Source organism: Trichomycterus rosablanca, chromosome 21 (genome assembly GCF_030014385.1).
Source record: "Trichomycterus rosablanca isolate fTriRos1 chromosome 21, fTriRos1.hap1, whole genome shotgun sequence".
In the NCBI taxonomy this organism is placed as follows: domain Eukaryota; kingdom Metazoa; phylum Chordata; class Actinopteri; order Siluriformes; family Trichomycteridae; genus Trichomycterus; species Trichomycterus rosablanca.
The window spans coordinates 9,722,754-9,740,212 of NC_086008.1; the positions used below are offsets into that span (position 1 = coordinate 9,722,754).

The 17,459-nt window shown below is 40.4% G+C and overlaps 1 protein-coding gene across 1 annotated transcript in view; it reads right to left on the reverse strand.

Annotated features, from left to right (window-relative positions):
* col27a1b (collagen, type XXVII, alpha 1b) overlaps positions 1 to 17,459 on the reverse strand; it is a 132,705-nt gene that overhangs the window by 82,800 nt on the left and 32,446 nt on the right. The window contains exons 4-6 of the mRNA XM_063017903.1: positions 16,554 to 16,607; positions 3,898 to 3,951; positions 972 to 1,025 (exon numbers count right to left, since the gene is read on the reverse strand). Of these exons, the coding sequence (XP_062873973.1) occupies positions 972 to 1,025; positions 3,898 to 3,951; positions 16,554 to 16,607 (162 nt within the window). The remainder of the gene's footprint in view (positions 1 to 971; positions 1,026 to 3,897; positions 3,952 to 16,553; positions 16,608 to 17,459) is intronic.

The window sequence follows — 17,459 nt, forward strand, 5'->3', positions numbered from 1 at the left end:
TAGCAGACATTTTTTATCCAAAGTGACTTACAGTATACAGTCCAAGCAAATGAGGGTTAAGGGCCTTGTTTAAGGGGCCAACAGTGACAACCTGGCAGTGGTGGGGTTTGAACCAGCAACCTTCTGCTTACTAGTCCAAGACCTCAACCACTAGGCTACAACTGCCCTTATGTATAGTGAACATAAACTTACGTTGGATATGGTCACAGTTACATACAAGCAGGAAGTCGGGATCTGAATTTTAATTCACATTATCATATCAGTGATATGTGTCCACATGAACAGATCCAAGAACCAATAAAAACATTGTGGGGGAGGGGGGAAGTGGACATGTAGAGAATTCCTAGCTGCTGCTTCTTCTTTTGTTTTGGATAATAAGCACAATTCAGGCCAGCTTTAAGGGGCCAGCTTTAAGGGGCCAGCTTTGGTTACCTTCATGACAGGGCAGGTAGTTACTGGTTACACAAGATTCATCAGTTCACAAGTTTAATGTCAAAAACAGTCATGGACAATTTTGTATCTCCAATTCACCTCACTTGCACGTCTTTGGACTGTAGGAGGAAATTCACACAGACACGGGGAGAACATGCAAACTTCACACAGAAAGGACCCAGACCGCTGCACCTGGGAATCGAACCCAGGACCTTCTTGCTGAGAGGCAACAGTGCTACCCACCACCCCTTACATTTTCCAACTCATTTTTTAATTATTATAGCTGCAGTGGAACTGATAAAATAGGTGTGAAGCTACAAACAATAAGGAATTTACTATTTTTTTTATTTATAGTATATACTGTATGTTCTTACATTTTTAGGTATGTCTGGTCTATTTCTATGTTATATTTAATTAATCTTTGGGTTTACTTGGAGTTTTGGCTTCTCTACCTCCTCTTTTTGCTTGTCCTAATACTGCTGAGCCTGCTGCTTAAAAGATCAAGATAAATACAATCATGAAAGAAAAGAAGTGTATACCTTTGCTCCATTTGGTGCTTTGCCAGGTGAGAGTCCAGGGTCTCCCTTCCTTCCCTACAACACACAGATTGAAAACAAATGAGTTTCTTATAGGGTATCATGCTGAAGCTCTGAATAGTAAAACAAGTACATGCACTTCATGAGTCAGGCACAGTCTGATACTTTTTAAGTGTTGTGTACACTTACTAGGGTGGTCAGATATAAACAGAATACTTAGGGAGTGAATCCAGCACATTGATTACACAGTATTTCCTTAATTATTAATATTTTTCACACAATTTCATTTCATTTATTAATATCACAGACTGTTATATATACAAATCAATACACAAACCCACACCATCCAGCTCTTTATACTCCATAACCTGCACTAAACCAGCTGTTGAAGACAGTATGAAGCTGGCCTGCACGCACCGGTGACGGCACACTTCAATGACGTTTCTTCGTATTGAGAAAGTCCAGGGCAGTTTACACGGACACGGCTAATAAATGCTCTCGAACCTAAGCGAGGTTATTTACACAAGAGCGTGTCCATGTATGCCTGTGAGAATGAGTTTACACGAAGGCTCTCTGAAGACACTGGGGATCACCAGGCACATTCTTTTGCCTTTTCAGGCAATGAGTGGCAATCGGATTTAGCAGTCACATCTAATACATCCAGTTTAATACCAAGTCCTGCTGGTTATTACATTAGCTGTGATGTTTGCAGTTTCTGTTGCATATACTACTATTTATATAATATATATAAGTAAAATGTAGAGTCAGTAAGTCATTCACTTTTGTTAAGAATAAATCACTGAAAATGCAAGTCTAACCAACATCAAATTTAAAAATTATATAAGTTGTTTATTGTATGTGGAAGTGTAGAAGAATAGAATAGAAGGGCTTAATTTGATATAAACTACACTGGCATACTGCGGGGTGTTTTCCAGACCCAAGTCCAATTAAACTCTGTATTCAATGTTTGGACATATGAGGTGTGGACAAAAAATTCAGTAAATATAAAACACATGCAACAAGTTTGAGAATGCACACGGACACCGAGGGACATGTCAAGAAGCAACTCCTGGCGTGTGCTGGGCGTGGCTTATTGGGATTGTTTCAAGTTGGGATGAAAGCCCCTGTTGTCTTTTTTTTTTGCTTCCTCACCCTAAGGAGGTCATGAAGGGATCAAGGTTTGCAGAAACTCTGAAAATGACTCCATAAAAAGACTTTCAGAAGCTGTACAAATGTTGTCGAAAGTGTGTCGTGTCCGATTAGCATTACTTTGTGGGTCAATAAAGGTATTTTCTATGTATATTCTATTTTGTTGTTTTTATTGTAACATTCACCAAACTTTTTGTCCACACCTCGTATGTAAAAGCAAATTTTAAGCCATGGTTTGTGCTGGTCTAGTTAAAATGGGAATATGGGGTTCTCTTTTGGTAAGCTTGGGTTTGGAACATGCTATATGTGTTAATGATCTACTTCTGAGAGTGGGCATAGAGTAATGATTGGTTGAACATGTCATTTTACACAGTTGAGAAGAAATCTTAAAGAGTTCTGTGTGAACATAATCCTACAATTTTGATTCCCTTCTTACACTTTACATTGAACATAGCCCATTGAACCTAGGCATCAGAGTAACCCAGCCAAGTGTCAAAAATATCTCTGGACACTGTACATATGATAATGGTCCAGAAATACTTTTATTAATCTATAACACTGTAAGTCCAGGAAAACATCAAACATGTCTGACTTGGCTGATCGTGCATTTAGTGCCTGGGCAGTTATGTCAATTAAATTTTTTTATTATAAAATAAAATAAAAGGAATAATAATGATCTCTGAGGTACCACTAACAAGCATTTCGATGAGTACACGTTCCTTTATGGAGCTGGAAACAACCTTTAAAAAAAGCATGTTCAGGCTGTAGTGGTGCGATCGTGGAAATGCTGAGAAAGTAAAAATACACATAGTGGCTTGGATCAAGCCTGAGCGGTGCGGTGTGACGGCCTGGGAGTTCCCGAGGAATGCGAGTTCATAATTGCAGTGAGGGGAATGAAACCGCGGCCTACATGAAGTGACTCAACAATCTAAACCTCTAACGAGAAACATGGAGTTTTTGCCTTTCCAGACTGATTAACTATGATGTTACATGGAAAACGTTGGCAAAAACATTAAAATGTCACATAGCCCACAATTATTGATTAAATATATTCTAAAATATATTGATTTAGCACTAAAGATAACTGTTTTATACTACTGTACTGTAGATAGAATTTACATTTACTAGGGGATCTTCTCCTAGACCTGGATCAGGGCATCACTGAGCTCCTGGACGGTTTGTGGTGCTGCTTGGCGGTGTAGGATTCACTGATACAAAGTCCCAGAGATTCTCACTTTGATTAAGGTTTGAGGAATGTGAGGGCCAGTCAATGGCATCAATGCCTTTGTCATCCAGGAACGGCCTACACGACAGAGTGTCCTGCACCAGCAGGAACCCGGGGCTCATTGCACCAGCAAGGTCTGACAATGACTCCACGTGGAGGTTTGTGCCTCCCAGACTCTCACTGACCCACCACCAAACATCATGCTGGATGATGCTGGATGATCCTGCAGGCAGCATATCATTCACCATGGCATCTCCAGACTCTTATACGTCTGTCACATGTGCTCAGTGTGAATTTATCATCATCTGTAAAAAAAAATGGGGCGCCAATGGAGCACCTGCCAATTCTGGTGTTCCCTGGCAAAGACCAATCGAGCTGCAAAAGTCTGGGCTAATTTACAACCTGTTAATCAATCAACCGGGTTTGCACTTAAGTAAACAGGGATGTTAAAAAGTAAACGTTTTGCTAAGCACCAGGTGTAATAAAACTCCCATTTTTATGTTAAGCAGTGTAAAAGACACTCGGTTACAAGAGTTAACATGCAGCAGTACAAACCTTGAGTCCGGGAACTCCTGGGCGACCTGGGTTTCCATGCGGACCTGGAGGACCCTGCAAGACAAGCACACGATCATGTTTTATCGTTTGCCATCTTCTCTGTATTTACACTGTCGTCCCTGCAGGACACTTAGTCCGGGTCGTGAACCTTGACCCGTGTTATTGTTTTTTCCCTTGAGAAGATTTTTGGGAGAAAAGAAATGGGGGAGAGGGACGTAAAGTTTGTAAACAGTGTCTAGTAGAGGGGAAGTTTGTTTAAGTGGGACATGTCTACAGTCTGGATAGATTTTAGAGCCCTGTGCAATGCATATAAATGCCAGTTCTCATGGTGTCTGTTGCCTTTACAGTTTACAAGTAAAACTTTAAAGGGGGTTAAAAGATCTTTATAACAGACTTATAACAGTTTTATTGATTCTTCTGAAGTGTACTTTGGACAGTTTCTTAAAGGGAAACATCTTTCGGTAATAAACACTTAGCAATTATTTATAGCATCTGACTAAAAGAGAAAACATCTGTCCAACTGTATTTTTTCAAATGTTACAGGCACTTACACCAATCAGCCATAACATTAAAACCACCTTTTTGTTTCTACACACATTGTCCATTTTATCAGCTCCACTTACCATATAGGAGCACTTTGTAGTTCTACAATTACTGACTGTAGTCCATCTATTTCTCTGCATGCTTTGTTAGCCCCCTTTCATGCTGTTCTTCAATGGTCAGGACTCTCCCAGGACCACTACAGAGCAGGTATTATTTAAGTGATGGGTCATTCTCAGCACTGCATTGAGACTGACATGATGGTGGTGTGTTAGTGTGTGTTGTGCTGGTATGAGTGGATAACCTCACTGTCACTGCTGGACGGAGAATAATCCACCAACCAAAAACATATCCAGCCAACAGCGCCCCGTGACCACTGATTCAGGTCTAGAAGATGACCAACTCAAACAGCAGCAATAGATGAGCGATCGTCTCTGACTTTACATTTACAAGGTGGACCAACTAGGTAGGAGTGTCTAATAGAGTGACAGTGAGTGGACACGGTATTTAAAAACTCCATCAGCATTGCTGTGTCTGACCCACTCATACCAGCACAACACACACTAACACACCACCACCATGTCAGTGTCACTGCAGTGCTGAGAATCATCCACCACCTAAATAATACCTGCTCTGTGGTCCTGTGGGGGTCCTGACCATTGAAGAACATCATGAAAGGGCAAACAAAGCATGTAAAGAAACAGATGGACTACAGTCAGAAATTGTAGAACTACAAAGTAAGTAAATATATGGTAAGTGGAGCTGATAAAATGGACAGTGAGTGTAGAAACAAGGAGGTGGTTTTAATGTTATGGCTGATCGGTGTATAACGTGACTTAGTAGTGTGTGCCCCCATGTGCCTGTATGCATCTCTGGCCAGCTTCTATCTTAGGATCAGCAAGTGCAAATATTTTTGACAGATCTGGCAAATCAGCCATGCCACTGAAAATCCCCTCACAGTCCCCTCAAGGTCCATTTAAAATTATGTATAATTCATTTCTCTAAGAGTTTAAAAATAAAACTGTACAGAAATGTGCTGCTCGGGCTGGTCTGTGTTTGCATTATAATTATAATACTCATTACACCAACACAAGTAAACAGAATAAACAAAGTTACTGTTCATTCACTGTTATATAAACTTGCTGCATCTGACCTGAACTGCATTGTAATTACAGCTGGCCCAACACTGACTCTAACCCCACCCCCAATCCACCCCCCAGAGTAGAGGACATGTCCTGCATTTAACACACAAGACAAAGTAAAACAAAGTGTTGCATATGCAAAGGTCATGTGACACCAAATTGGCTACGTCTCAGGGGGCAAAAGAAGGCTTTTATTTGTCATATATACATATACACATGTATAATACAACATACATCTTTTTCTGCATATCCCAGCTTGTTTGGAAGTTGGGGTCAGAGCGCAGGGTCAGCCAGTGTACAACGTCCCTGGAGCAGACAGGGTTAAGGGCCCAACAGTGGCTTCATAGCAAAGCCTGGATTTGAACCGACAATCTTCAGATTGATATATATATATATACTACAATGACAAACAGATACAAATGGATAAAAACCACAGATTAGAGTGATTCAGTGATTCAGAAACACTACACTTACATAATAAGATGCAAAATGTTTTAGCCAATCACCACCCTCAAAGAATCACCATTTAAAGAATGTGGTCGTTTCCTGCTTTTGAGTGATAAACGGGCTTTAGGCTACTTGAACTTGAAACATTCTGTGAACTCACAGCTCCTTACAACTGTTTTAACCAACAAGTAAAGTCTGTGTTTTTGGCTTGACCTCATAAAACCCACATTGTTCTGAGCTCAGGCTCTAGGGGAGGTCGGTTCTAATCTACATTCTGTGCTTGTGTATACATAAAGCTTTTCTGTATGCATAATGGCTCCTTGTTTGTTACAGCATATGGATGTGATTATCTTCATGCTATCACCTTCCCTATACAAGAGAGAGAGGGAAATAAAGTAGCTTTTTTAGTCAAGAGACCTACTGAAATAGGCAACTAACAGGTAGCTAAATAGATAGGTAGATATACTTTATATGTAATTGTATATTTATATATAAAATAAACTAGTATTAACTAGTTTGACTGAACCCTTCACCCAGTTATTTTTGCATGGTCAGATGGATGAAGCAAAACGTTGCATGGAAGTAAAGCAAGCATTACATTGCCCCAGATCAAATATTACAAATGAATCAACATCAAAGAGCTTTTTACACCAGCCAGTTATTAATCTAAGTTGCTTTGTGCATATTCTTGACCTAGACAATTTTTAGAAAACCCACACTAATATTGACAAAAAGCTAATGTATCCAGTTACAGAACAACAGTTGCTAAAAGAAAAAACAAGGTCTAACTATCTATCAATCTGTCTGTCTGTCTATAGTGATAGATGGGTTGGGTTGTTGGATGGGTGGTTGGGTGGATGGATGTATGGATGGATGGATGAATGAATGGACTGGTAGATAGATATAGACAGACAGACAGACAGACAAATAGATAGACAGACATATATATAGACAGATAGACAAACAGATAGACAGATATACAGACAGACAGACATATAGATAGATAGGTAAACAGACAGATAGACAAATAGATAGACAGACAGATAAATGAATAGACAGACCGACACAGACAGGCATATAGACTGACAGACAGACAAATAGATACAGACAGACAGATAGACAAATATATAGACAGACAGACAGATAGACAGACAGATACATAGGTAGACAGATATATACAGAAATAGACAGACAGGCAGACAGATAAAGAGACAGACATACAGATAGATAGACTGATCGATAAACAGGCAAATAGACAGACAGACAAATAAATAGATAGACAGACAGGCAAATAAGTAAATAGAAAGACAGACAGACAGACAAATAAATAGACAGATAGACAGACAGACATGCAGGCAGGCAGACAGACAGACAGATAGTTAGACAGATAGATACAGAGAAAGACAGACAGACAGACAGAGATAGAAAGACAGACAGAGAGATAGAAAGATAGACAGAGAGATAGAAAGATAGACAGAGAGATAGAAAGACAGACAGAGAGATAGACAGATAGATACACAGAAACACAGACAGATAAAATGAAAGACAGACAGACAGAAGTGAGGCTAAGACGTAGAGAAAGGAAACATGTTAGGTATGAATTATTAATGTTTATTTCTAGTAGAACCAGTATACAGTAGCACTGTGACGATGAGCTCATGTCCTGTATGTAATTAATTCCCTGGTACTTGGTGTACTGCTCTAAACTGTATCATGCGTCTGCCATGCGTGGGGCTCTGTTTCCACTGCTGATTCTGCGCATACCAGCCATATGGAAGCGTTTACCAGGAGCTCATGTAGACATTTGTTCCTCTTTATTTAACAGTTCTGCACGTTGCACGATAGGCATTAATTTGCTTGGATGCTGTTCAGGTGACAGTAGTTATGAGGCAGTCTGAGTCAGGAAGAAGAATGCCAGTTAAACTTATTAAGTTGCACTTCTTTAGGAACATGTCAGCCGGGGCTCGAGTGTTATTACACTGAGATGCTGAGTGGAGGAAAGCCTTAAGTCTCGCCGTCTGATGAACGGGGAAGAGTGTGAGCTCAGGGTACCTGATCTTACCTACAGTGGTACCTTGTAACACAACGTCCCCTGAACTTGAAATATTTGAAACTCGACACCCTTGTTGAGAAATGTTTATCCTTAAACTCGACATGTGTGTGACTGTTGTTTTGTTCAGCGCTTGGCTTGAGCGGTGCGGTAAAATGTCATCAAAGTGTGCCTATGAGACGAATCTGCATTTGTGTGGAATAACAGTCAAATCCACTCTGAAAGCGTCCACATGTATCTGTGTTGAGCTGGATTAAACTTGAGTTATAGCTCAGGGTGCTGAGAAATTGTGAGAATCAGCTTTTTCTGTGAGTCTAAAACGGGTATAGTTAAAAAAAAACTTAATGTGTATCATTAAAAAATAAAGTGACTTCATGTATTAAAAGAATGACACAAAAACACTAAACCTCTTTTTTTCCCATTTTATTTATGCATTTTCTCCCATTTTCTCCTCAATTTAGTGTAGTCAATTTGTCTTCTGCTGCTGGGGGATCCCTGATTGCAGTTGAGGTGGGTATATTGCTGCTCACGCCTCCTCCGACCTGCGCGCAGCCCTTAGCTGAACCCTTTTTCACCTATGCATTCTGCACAGGCGCCTCTCTATCTGCCAATAAGGGTCCTTACACAGCATTTAAAGACCCCACCCACATGGTCCGATCATCCCACCCTAGCAGAGATGTGTCTGCTGCGGGCACTGCCAATTATGCCCGCTAGATGGCACCCAGCTGACCAGTGGCAACGCCGAGTTTCGAACTGAGGAGTTCAGAATCTCGGCGCTGGTGTGCTAGCAGAATATCCAGCTGCGCCACCTGGGCGCCACTAAACCTCTCTTAATTATTACTGCTCATCAGTTCTCTCCACTAATGAAATTCCTCGCTTGTTGTTTTAGTACAATAAGTCATGCTAAGCTTTGTGCACCGCTACACACCATAGGAAATAACAGCACAGCCAGCACAAAATTGCCGCTTCTCATTTTAATGCGCCCTTACTAAGGAATACAATATTCCAAGATCAAGCATCTCCATGATTAATAAGCGTAAAGAAACAATAAAGGAGTAAAGGTAATGTGCAGTTCTTGTTGTATTTAACATGGTACGTATCAGTGTTTTTTAAATTATATTTGTGATTTAAGTGTATAAGTGTCAAAAACAACCCTATTTCTTTACATCAGCCAAAAATATATGCAGTTCCATGGGACCATGGAACACATTAATACGTTTCCCATACATCCTTATAGAAAAAAATACCTTGAAACTCAACGCCACAGAACCAATTGACGCCGAGTTTCAAGGTACCGGTGTATTTCCATTCCTAACATCATACAAGTGGAATATTGTTAAAAGCTGGCGCTCCTGACAGAGTTCATGGAAACATTTTCCACTCCTTACACCAAACATCTTTCCCTGCATTGCTTAATCTCTATGGCCTATTTCTGAGAAAGCTTCTGGCACAGCATCTCAAGTATGACTCCAGTTTTATGGCAATCGGGACCAGACTTACAGTCAGATTTACAGCAGCGTGTGCTGCACGAGCTGCAGATTCAAAGAAGACAAGTCATATGACCCAGAAACCCACTTTAGGAAACAGGACGGGGAATCTAATACGAAAAAAACTCCACCAAAGTTAACAATCTAACTTACGAGGTTTGGAATGAAAATGTTACATGAAATGACAGTAACAGGAAACATTTGGAAGTGACCAGGTTAAAATGACAAACCATAATACGCTGGTGCATCACATTGACACTTGTTATTCAAAACTTTGGGTTTGAGGCTTGGAGGAGAAGGAGCGGAAAACCGCATTTGTGCTGCTCTTTAAGAGATCCTTAAAAACTCTGCTCCTGAACACTCAATCCAGAAGGAAAGGGAACACAATCTGACCATAATGTTGCTTTAAATGGCAAACAATCTGCTGACACAACACAGGAAAATCTCGTAACTCAGGGAAAAACATGCGTCTGCCAAATGTCCAGAGATCACAGAGCCAAAAATGTTCATTTTGGATGTTGTTTTTACTGGTTAATATAGTAAAGAAGCTGCATAAATCATGTTAGATTGGCTGATCGTTATGGCTAGTTATACTTCTGGATAGTTGGCTAGGATTAGAGAACTTATGGACACATTTAAATGTTGCGTAAAATCCTCAGGAATCCTGTTGGTTGTTAACCATATTTTTCAAATTCTCTATGAAGAAGGAAAGTCTTAATAAATCAGAGTTAAAACTGCCCTTAGAATATTAAAATTAGTCTGTTATCCATCTAGCCAAAATTAGCAGTTAGTTTGATGCTTTACTTACACTGATCAGCCATAACATTAAAACCACCTCCTTGTTTCTACACTCACTGTCCATTTTATCAGCTCCACTTACCATATAGAATCACTTTGTAGTTCTACAATTACTGACTGTAGTCCATCTGTTTCTCTATATACTTTTTTAGCCTGCTTTCACTCTGTTCTTCAATGGTCAGGACCCCCACAGGACCACCACAGAGCAGGTATTATTTAGGTGGTGGATCATTCTCAGCACTGCAGTGACACTGACATGGTGGTGGTGTGTTAGTGTGTGTTGTGCTGGTATGAGTAGATCAGACACAGCAGTGCTGCTGGAGTTTTTAAATACTGTGTCCACTCACTGTCCACCCTATTAGACACTCCTACCTAGTTGGTCCACCTTGTAGATGTAAAGTCAGAGATGATGGCTCATCTATTGCTGCTGTTTGAGTTGGTCATCTTCTAGACCTTCATCAGTGATCCATCAGCATTGCTGTGTCTGATCCACTCATACCAACACAACACACACTAACACACCACCACCATGTCAGTGTCACTGCAGTGCTGAGAATGATCCACCACCCACATAATACCTGCTCTGTAGTGGTCCTGTGCCATTGAAGAACAGCATGAAAGTGGGCTAACAAAGCATGCAGAGAAACAGATGGACTACAGTCAGTAATTGTAGAACTACAAAGTGCTTCTATATGGTAAGTGGAGCTGATAAAATGGACAGTGAGTGTAGAAACAAGGAGGTGGTTTTAATGTTATGGCTGATCAGTGTATGTGGTTAAGCAAAATGTATACGTACTGTATATGTATGTCCTTACATGTACTTATATATATATGTATCATTATTAAAACACTATTAATAGTAAATCAAAGCTTGTATAATCTTTTTAAACACACCTCATCTTGTGCTTGTCTCTGCTGCACTGTGGCACGTGATCAAAGCGAGATGGATTTTCCATATTTAGTTCAGTACAACCGAGACATTCTAAATGTTTGCACGCATATCAGTAAACATCCTTTCTTCTGTTATAGGTTACACACGTCTAAACATATTACAGGCATGTTGACCACTGCAGCAGATGCATGGAGGATCTACCAGAGTGCATAATTAAAATCCATCCAAACAACACATTTTACCAGCATATTTTGATTTATGTCTTGCCATGGTAATTAGGTGTGAGGATAGAAAATGGGTAGAAAATGGACATCCCTACTGGTGTGTGTGGGGTGTGATACCCCTCCTCCACTATATCTCCACTTTTGGCTGTGGATGTTTTTTGTGCTTTTCTTTTGATGCTATTATTAGTTTCTGTTATTTTGGCCACCCCTTATTTGGTCATTTCCTTTCTTGGTTTGCGGCTTTTTAGCCACAGTATTTTTGTACTTTGGTTAAGCATTCTGCATGTTGGGTTCATGCTTTAAATCTCACAGGTACGGGGCTATACCTGAAGCCTCAGTAGTGCCGCACAACCACTAATTACACATTCAAAGCTTCGGTATACACTGATCAGCCATAACATTAAAACCACCTCCTTGTTTCTACACTCACTGTCCATTTTATCAGCTCCACTTACCATATAGGAGCACTTTGTAGTTCTACAATTACTGACTGTAGTCCATCTGTTTCTCTGCATGCTTTGTTAGCCCCCTTTCATGCTGTTCTTCAATGTTCAGGACTCTCCCAGGACCACCACAGAGTAGGTATTATTTGGGTGGTGGATCATTCTCAGCACTGCAGTGACACTGACATGGTGGTGGTGTGTTAGTGTGTGTTGTGCTGGTATGAGTGGATAAGACAGCAATCCTGATGAAATTTTTAAACACCTCACTGTCACTGCTGGACTGAGAATAGTCCACCAACCAAAAATATCCAGCCAACAGCGCCCTGTGAGCAGCATCCTGTGACCACTGATGAAGGTCTAGAAGATGACCAAATAGATGAGCGATCGTCTCTGACTTTACATCTACAAGGTGGACCAACTAGGTAGGAGTGTCTAATAGAGTGGACCATGAAAACTCCAGCAGCACTGCTGTGTCTGATCCAGTCATACCAGCACAACACACACTAACACACCACCACCATGTCAGTGTCACTGCAGTGCTGAGAACGATCCACCACCTAAATAATACCTACTCTGTGGTGGTCCTGTGGGGGTCCTGACCATTGAAGAACAGCATGAAAGGGGGCTAACAAAGTATGTAGAGAAACAGATGGACTACAGTCAGTAATTATAGAACTACAAAGTGCTTCTATATGGTAAGTGGAGCTGATAAAATGGACAGTGAGTGTAGAAACATGGAGGTGGTTTTAATGTTATGGCTGATCAGTCTATCATTAATCAGAAAATAAATGCTACATATAAACAAATGAGCCCTATCCAATATTAACGATGCTCATTATTAGACAAAGAGGACATTCCTATCTTACAGCACAGCTAAAGTAATCTATTCAGAGCACACTGTAAATATTACTTTATTAGGCAGTAAATATTGTCATATTGCTCAGCTCTAACAGCACGGTTCAATAAGTTTAACTAGCAAGATGAACAGAACGTCCCAAGGGTGCAGTTTTCCTTCCCCACATGTAAAAAATGCATTGTTATCCATGCAGAGTCGTTAGCAGAACACAGCAGAGTTGTCAGTGCTTCAGTCTTTACCTCCAATCACTGTGTGATACCCAGATTAGCTTCAAAACAACATGAATGCCACCTTAATGCATGCACACAGTTGCTGTTGTGATACTGTGATACATACTGTATTTAGGATGAGTTGACAAATTGGCTGTAATACTCAAATGTAAATGTACAAAGTAGTAGGTAATTAAAGCATTGTAGGGTTGCTGGGAAAGATGAGCATTTAATCCACATTAGTGCTCTTTCAGCACCTTGACTGCACTCCTTGCATGCAGTGAGACCAGACAGAACACTGAATCATCTGACTAACAATATTACAGTAATTAAATGTTACTTTGTTTGTACTTAAACTGGATTATAAACAGATGTTTCAACATGACTCAGCTCATTTGTTTTGTGCCAGAAAGCAAAAATCCTGTGAACAGAGATTTAACCTTTTCCTATCTTACGGACCTAAATGATGTTGCAGTCTTTGGACTAGATTGGGGAATGCCATACAGTACATAATTATCCATAGGTCATTGCTGCTGGTCCATGCTGACCAATAACGCAAATGACGTCTACAGAAGTGTGTCCCCATTAGCTATTAGCTATAGACTGCCTTCGGTAATTTAGTGGGATCTCTGTGGGCTATTGGATGGTTAATGTAATATGGTAATAAGGTAATATGAACCATTTACAGAGCCTTATAAATAACGCCCTACCTAATTCAAGGGTGTGAAAATCACGTCATGGACCGTGAAATCAGTCGTTTTCTGTGTAATATACAATTTGCTGTGAAATTTAAACTTTAGGGTTTGTGTTTGGCAATTTAACACTTTTCATTCATGTAGAGTTCAAGTGCCTCATTTTAACTATGAGGCAGTTCTAGCAATCCTACGGCAATTCAGTTAGCAATCAGTTAGTCAAAACGTCCAAGATGTGGAAGTGTAAAGGAGAGGGGGTGTCAAAACACGGACAAGTAAGACTAAATGTTGTTTTATCGGCAATGCAAGGTTATATAAAGTGTTAAATGGCAGGGTGCCAATAATTTTGCCTTGATACAGGATCCCCAAGAAATACATTTCATTCAATTAAAAATTCTATTTTTCAGTTTATTTCAGTGTTAGACTGAGCTAATTTACCAGGAGGTAACACCTTTTTCTCATCTTTACCAGTTAATAATTACTCTGCCCTGCCAAGACATGAACTCCACAAGACATCTCAAGACATCCTGTGAAGTATGATACTTGGACATCACCACCAGCTTCTTCAACTTCTGTATATTGAGAGCGTGAGGTGAATCATCCTTCAGTGCATCCTAGTAAACAGTTGCCCAGCCATTTATGTGATCTTGGGGAAAACAGGATGTCTGACCAGTTGACCTTCTTGACTGTGAAACAGCCCTATATACAGAAGGGTTCAATGCACTGTGTTGTGCTCATGGACCTTTGTAAAAGGAAAAACAAAAACCCTTACTAAAAATGGAGTTAGGAACTAAATGTACACCTAACTTGTGTTTCAACTGGTATGTGTGGTGTAAATCTAAGGCACATAGGCCAGGTAACACCATCCCTACTGTAGCATATAGTGATGATAAGTATCATGCTTTTCAGAAGGAGGCAATCTGGTTATCTGAATGGTGCACAATACACATTACACAATCTTAGAGAACTTTTGATTCGTTCCTGTTTACAAAGTTCCTAAGGTTTGTACTTATTATGATCTGCAAAATGAACATGAGGCATAGCTAAAAAGTGAAAGATTAGTGGCTTTCACAGCTTAACCAAGTATTTACCTTTTTCTCACTTATTGCACTTTCCTGGGTGGTCAAGTGTTTCACTGGGTGCTTATCGTTGCCCTTGTGGGGTGAGTGCATGGCCATCCTGAGGACTGAAAGTGGCAGTTCATCAGTGGTAATTCGATGAAGCTGGGAGATCCCTTTAAATACCGGCTTTGTTAGCCACACCTATGCAGGCTCATTGTCGTGTGGTGTATGGTGTTGCTCTGCATGGCTGCTACTTTTGTTTGCGCCAACATTCTTTCATCTGGCTAAGGATCTCTCCTGGGTGGTTTTACTGGGTTGAAGCCCATGTGGGATGACATTTGCTTATGTCCCTGTGGGGTAAACGTCTATTTCTTTTCTGGGCCAGCGTGTGGAGTGTGATTCCCTCCTTCTCCACTAATGCACTCATTTATCTGTTCTATCATGTCTCCACTTTGGGCTACAATTGTTTTTCTCTGCATTTTTATTTTGATATAATTATTGGTTTCCGTTATTTTGTCCATCACTTATTTAGTCACTTCCCTTTTGCTTTGTGGCTCCTCAGCCACACTATTGTTTTACTTTGTTTAAGCATTCTGCATATTGGGTTCATGCTTGTAATCAGCAGGTACAGGACTACACCTGGCGCCTCAGTGGCGAGGCACAACCCACCCCCATTACACATTTAAAGTTTTGCTGGTGTTCAACAGCTCTTTGGCTCCTTATAGTACCTGGTCAAGAGGATTCGAGCATCTCTGACTTTAATAAGGCTGCCACAAAGGCTTCTTTCTTTAGTTGAGTAGATTGGATTCCCACAGTGCAGCCCCCTCAGAGGCCCCGTTAAAGTTGTGCAGGCATCACAACCTACCGACTACAGACCTACACACCAGGAACTCTTTCCTGCACACCTCTGTATGATGCTGCAAGTAAAGCATTTTAACAAAGAACCTATACACCGATCAGCCATAACATTAAAACCACCTCCTTATTTCTATAGTACACTCACTGTCCATTTTATCAGCTCCACTTACCATATAGAAGCACTTTGTAGTTCTACAATTACTGACTGTAGTCCATCTGTTTCTCTACATACTTCAGAACAAGTCAGTTCAGGGAGCAATCTGTTCAGTTAGGAATCATAAGCAACTGTGAATCAATTTCACCTGCTTTGGTACAAATAAAAGTAACAACAGCTGCACAGAAGAGGCAACAACAGGAGAACCACCAAAAAGGGAATGGTTTGCAAGTGATGGCAACAGAAAATTACTCTCTCCTGACTGATTCTTCTCTAGTTTTGTGTTTTGCTAGTGTCCTTGTCACTACTGGTAGCATTCGGCGGTACCTGCAGCCCATTCAGGTAGAACAAGTAGTTTAGCACCTCCAGGATGGCACATACCTAAGTGTCATCACATAAAAGTTTGCTGTGTCTCCCAGCACAGTCACAAGAGCATGAGGGAGATACCAGGGCATGGGGCGTTATATGAGGAGAGCTGGACAGGACTGTAGAAGGGCAGCAACCCAGCAGCAGCACCAGAATCTGCTCTTTTTGTGCAAGGGAAAACTGCCAGGGCCCAAAATGACCTCCAGTGAATCAATTTTAACTGACTCATTGAATCTAAGAATCTAGAATCCTTTTTTGTGATTCTAATAAGTAACTTAATATCTACATACTGTATGTTTTTTTTATAAAACTGCAGTTCTTTATCCACCTATATTCCAACAAATCCGACTTTCTACACGCACCTACTGACAGGACATTAAAAATATTTACATCACAATAGTGGGGAAAAATATTAGGCTTGGGGTTCTGAAACTTACCCGTGCTCCTCTTTTCCCTTGTAATCCTGGCTTGCCGGGTGGGCCTGGAGGTCCCTAAAAAGCACAAAAAGACACAACAATAAGACACTATTCACTGCTTAATCCCTACCTGCTAGCATTTAGCACAGTAATCCTGGAATTGGATGGTGCCACTGAACCATAACCAGAAAGGAACCAGTGCCAAGGTCGGTGCTTAAATGTTACAGCCTCATGAGCATGTCGTCTACTTGTAGCTCAGTAGCTAGTATAATTAAAAAATAATAATAATTAAGTGGAACTAAGTCTTTTGAGTTGTGCTACACATTGCAGGTCAAAACACTGGACCCATGTGTTGGAATTTTTTTAGATTTAGCCACTAGTACATTTAATATTGAGTAATAGAGTCAACATGGGACTCTGTTGGTTTCCACTAAACTGAGCCCAAACTCCTAAAAATTTTACTGAGGTCTGGCTCAGCTTACTGGCACTAAACTGTGAGCTGACTACAGCCATATGACTTCTTAATTATAAAAAATCATCTACTTTTAAACCAATTACACACATGGAATAACTTAAAGAACGAAGCAACGTTTCACAAGAGGTCAGTTTCCAAGCACAGATTGGATCATGTGGAATTGAAAGACGACTTTATCAGAAAAGATAAAGAGAATCCTAGAGGAGTTGGGCGGGAATCAGACTATTCCTGAAGAGCATATTGTACGCTGGTTAGTAAAGTGGCATCCTGAGATTTCGATCATGGAAAGAAAACAGTTCAATATAGAATTTTTTCCATGCTTTACTTGATGAAAACATGTGGAAAAGTTCTAGGAGCTGAAGGACTTCAGGGCAACATTTGACAAGCTTCTGAAAAGCATTTTTAATCTGTTTATTGCTAAACAAAACAATACCTTGAAATGTTTCCCAATC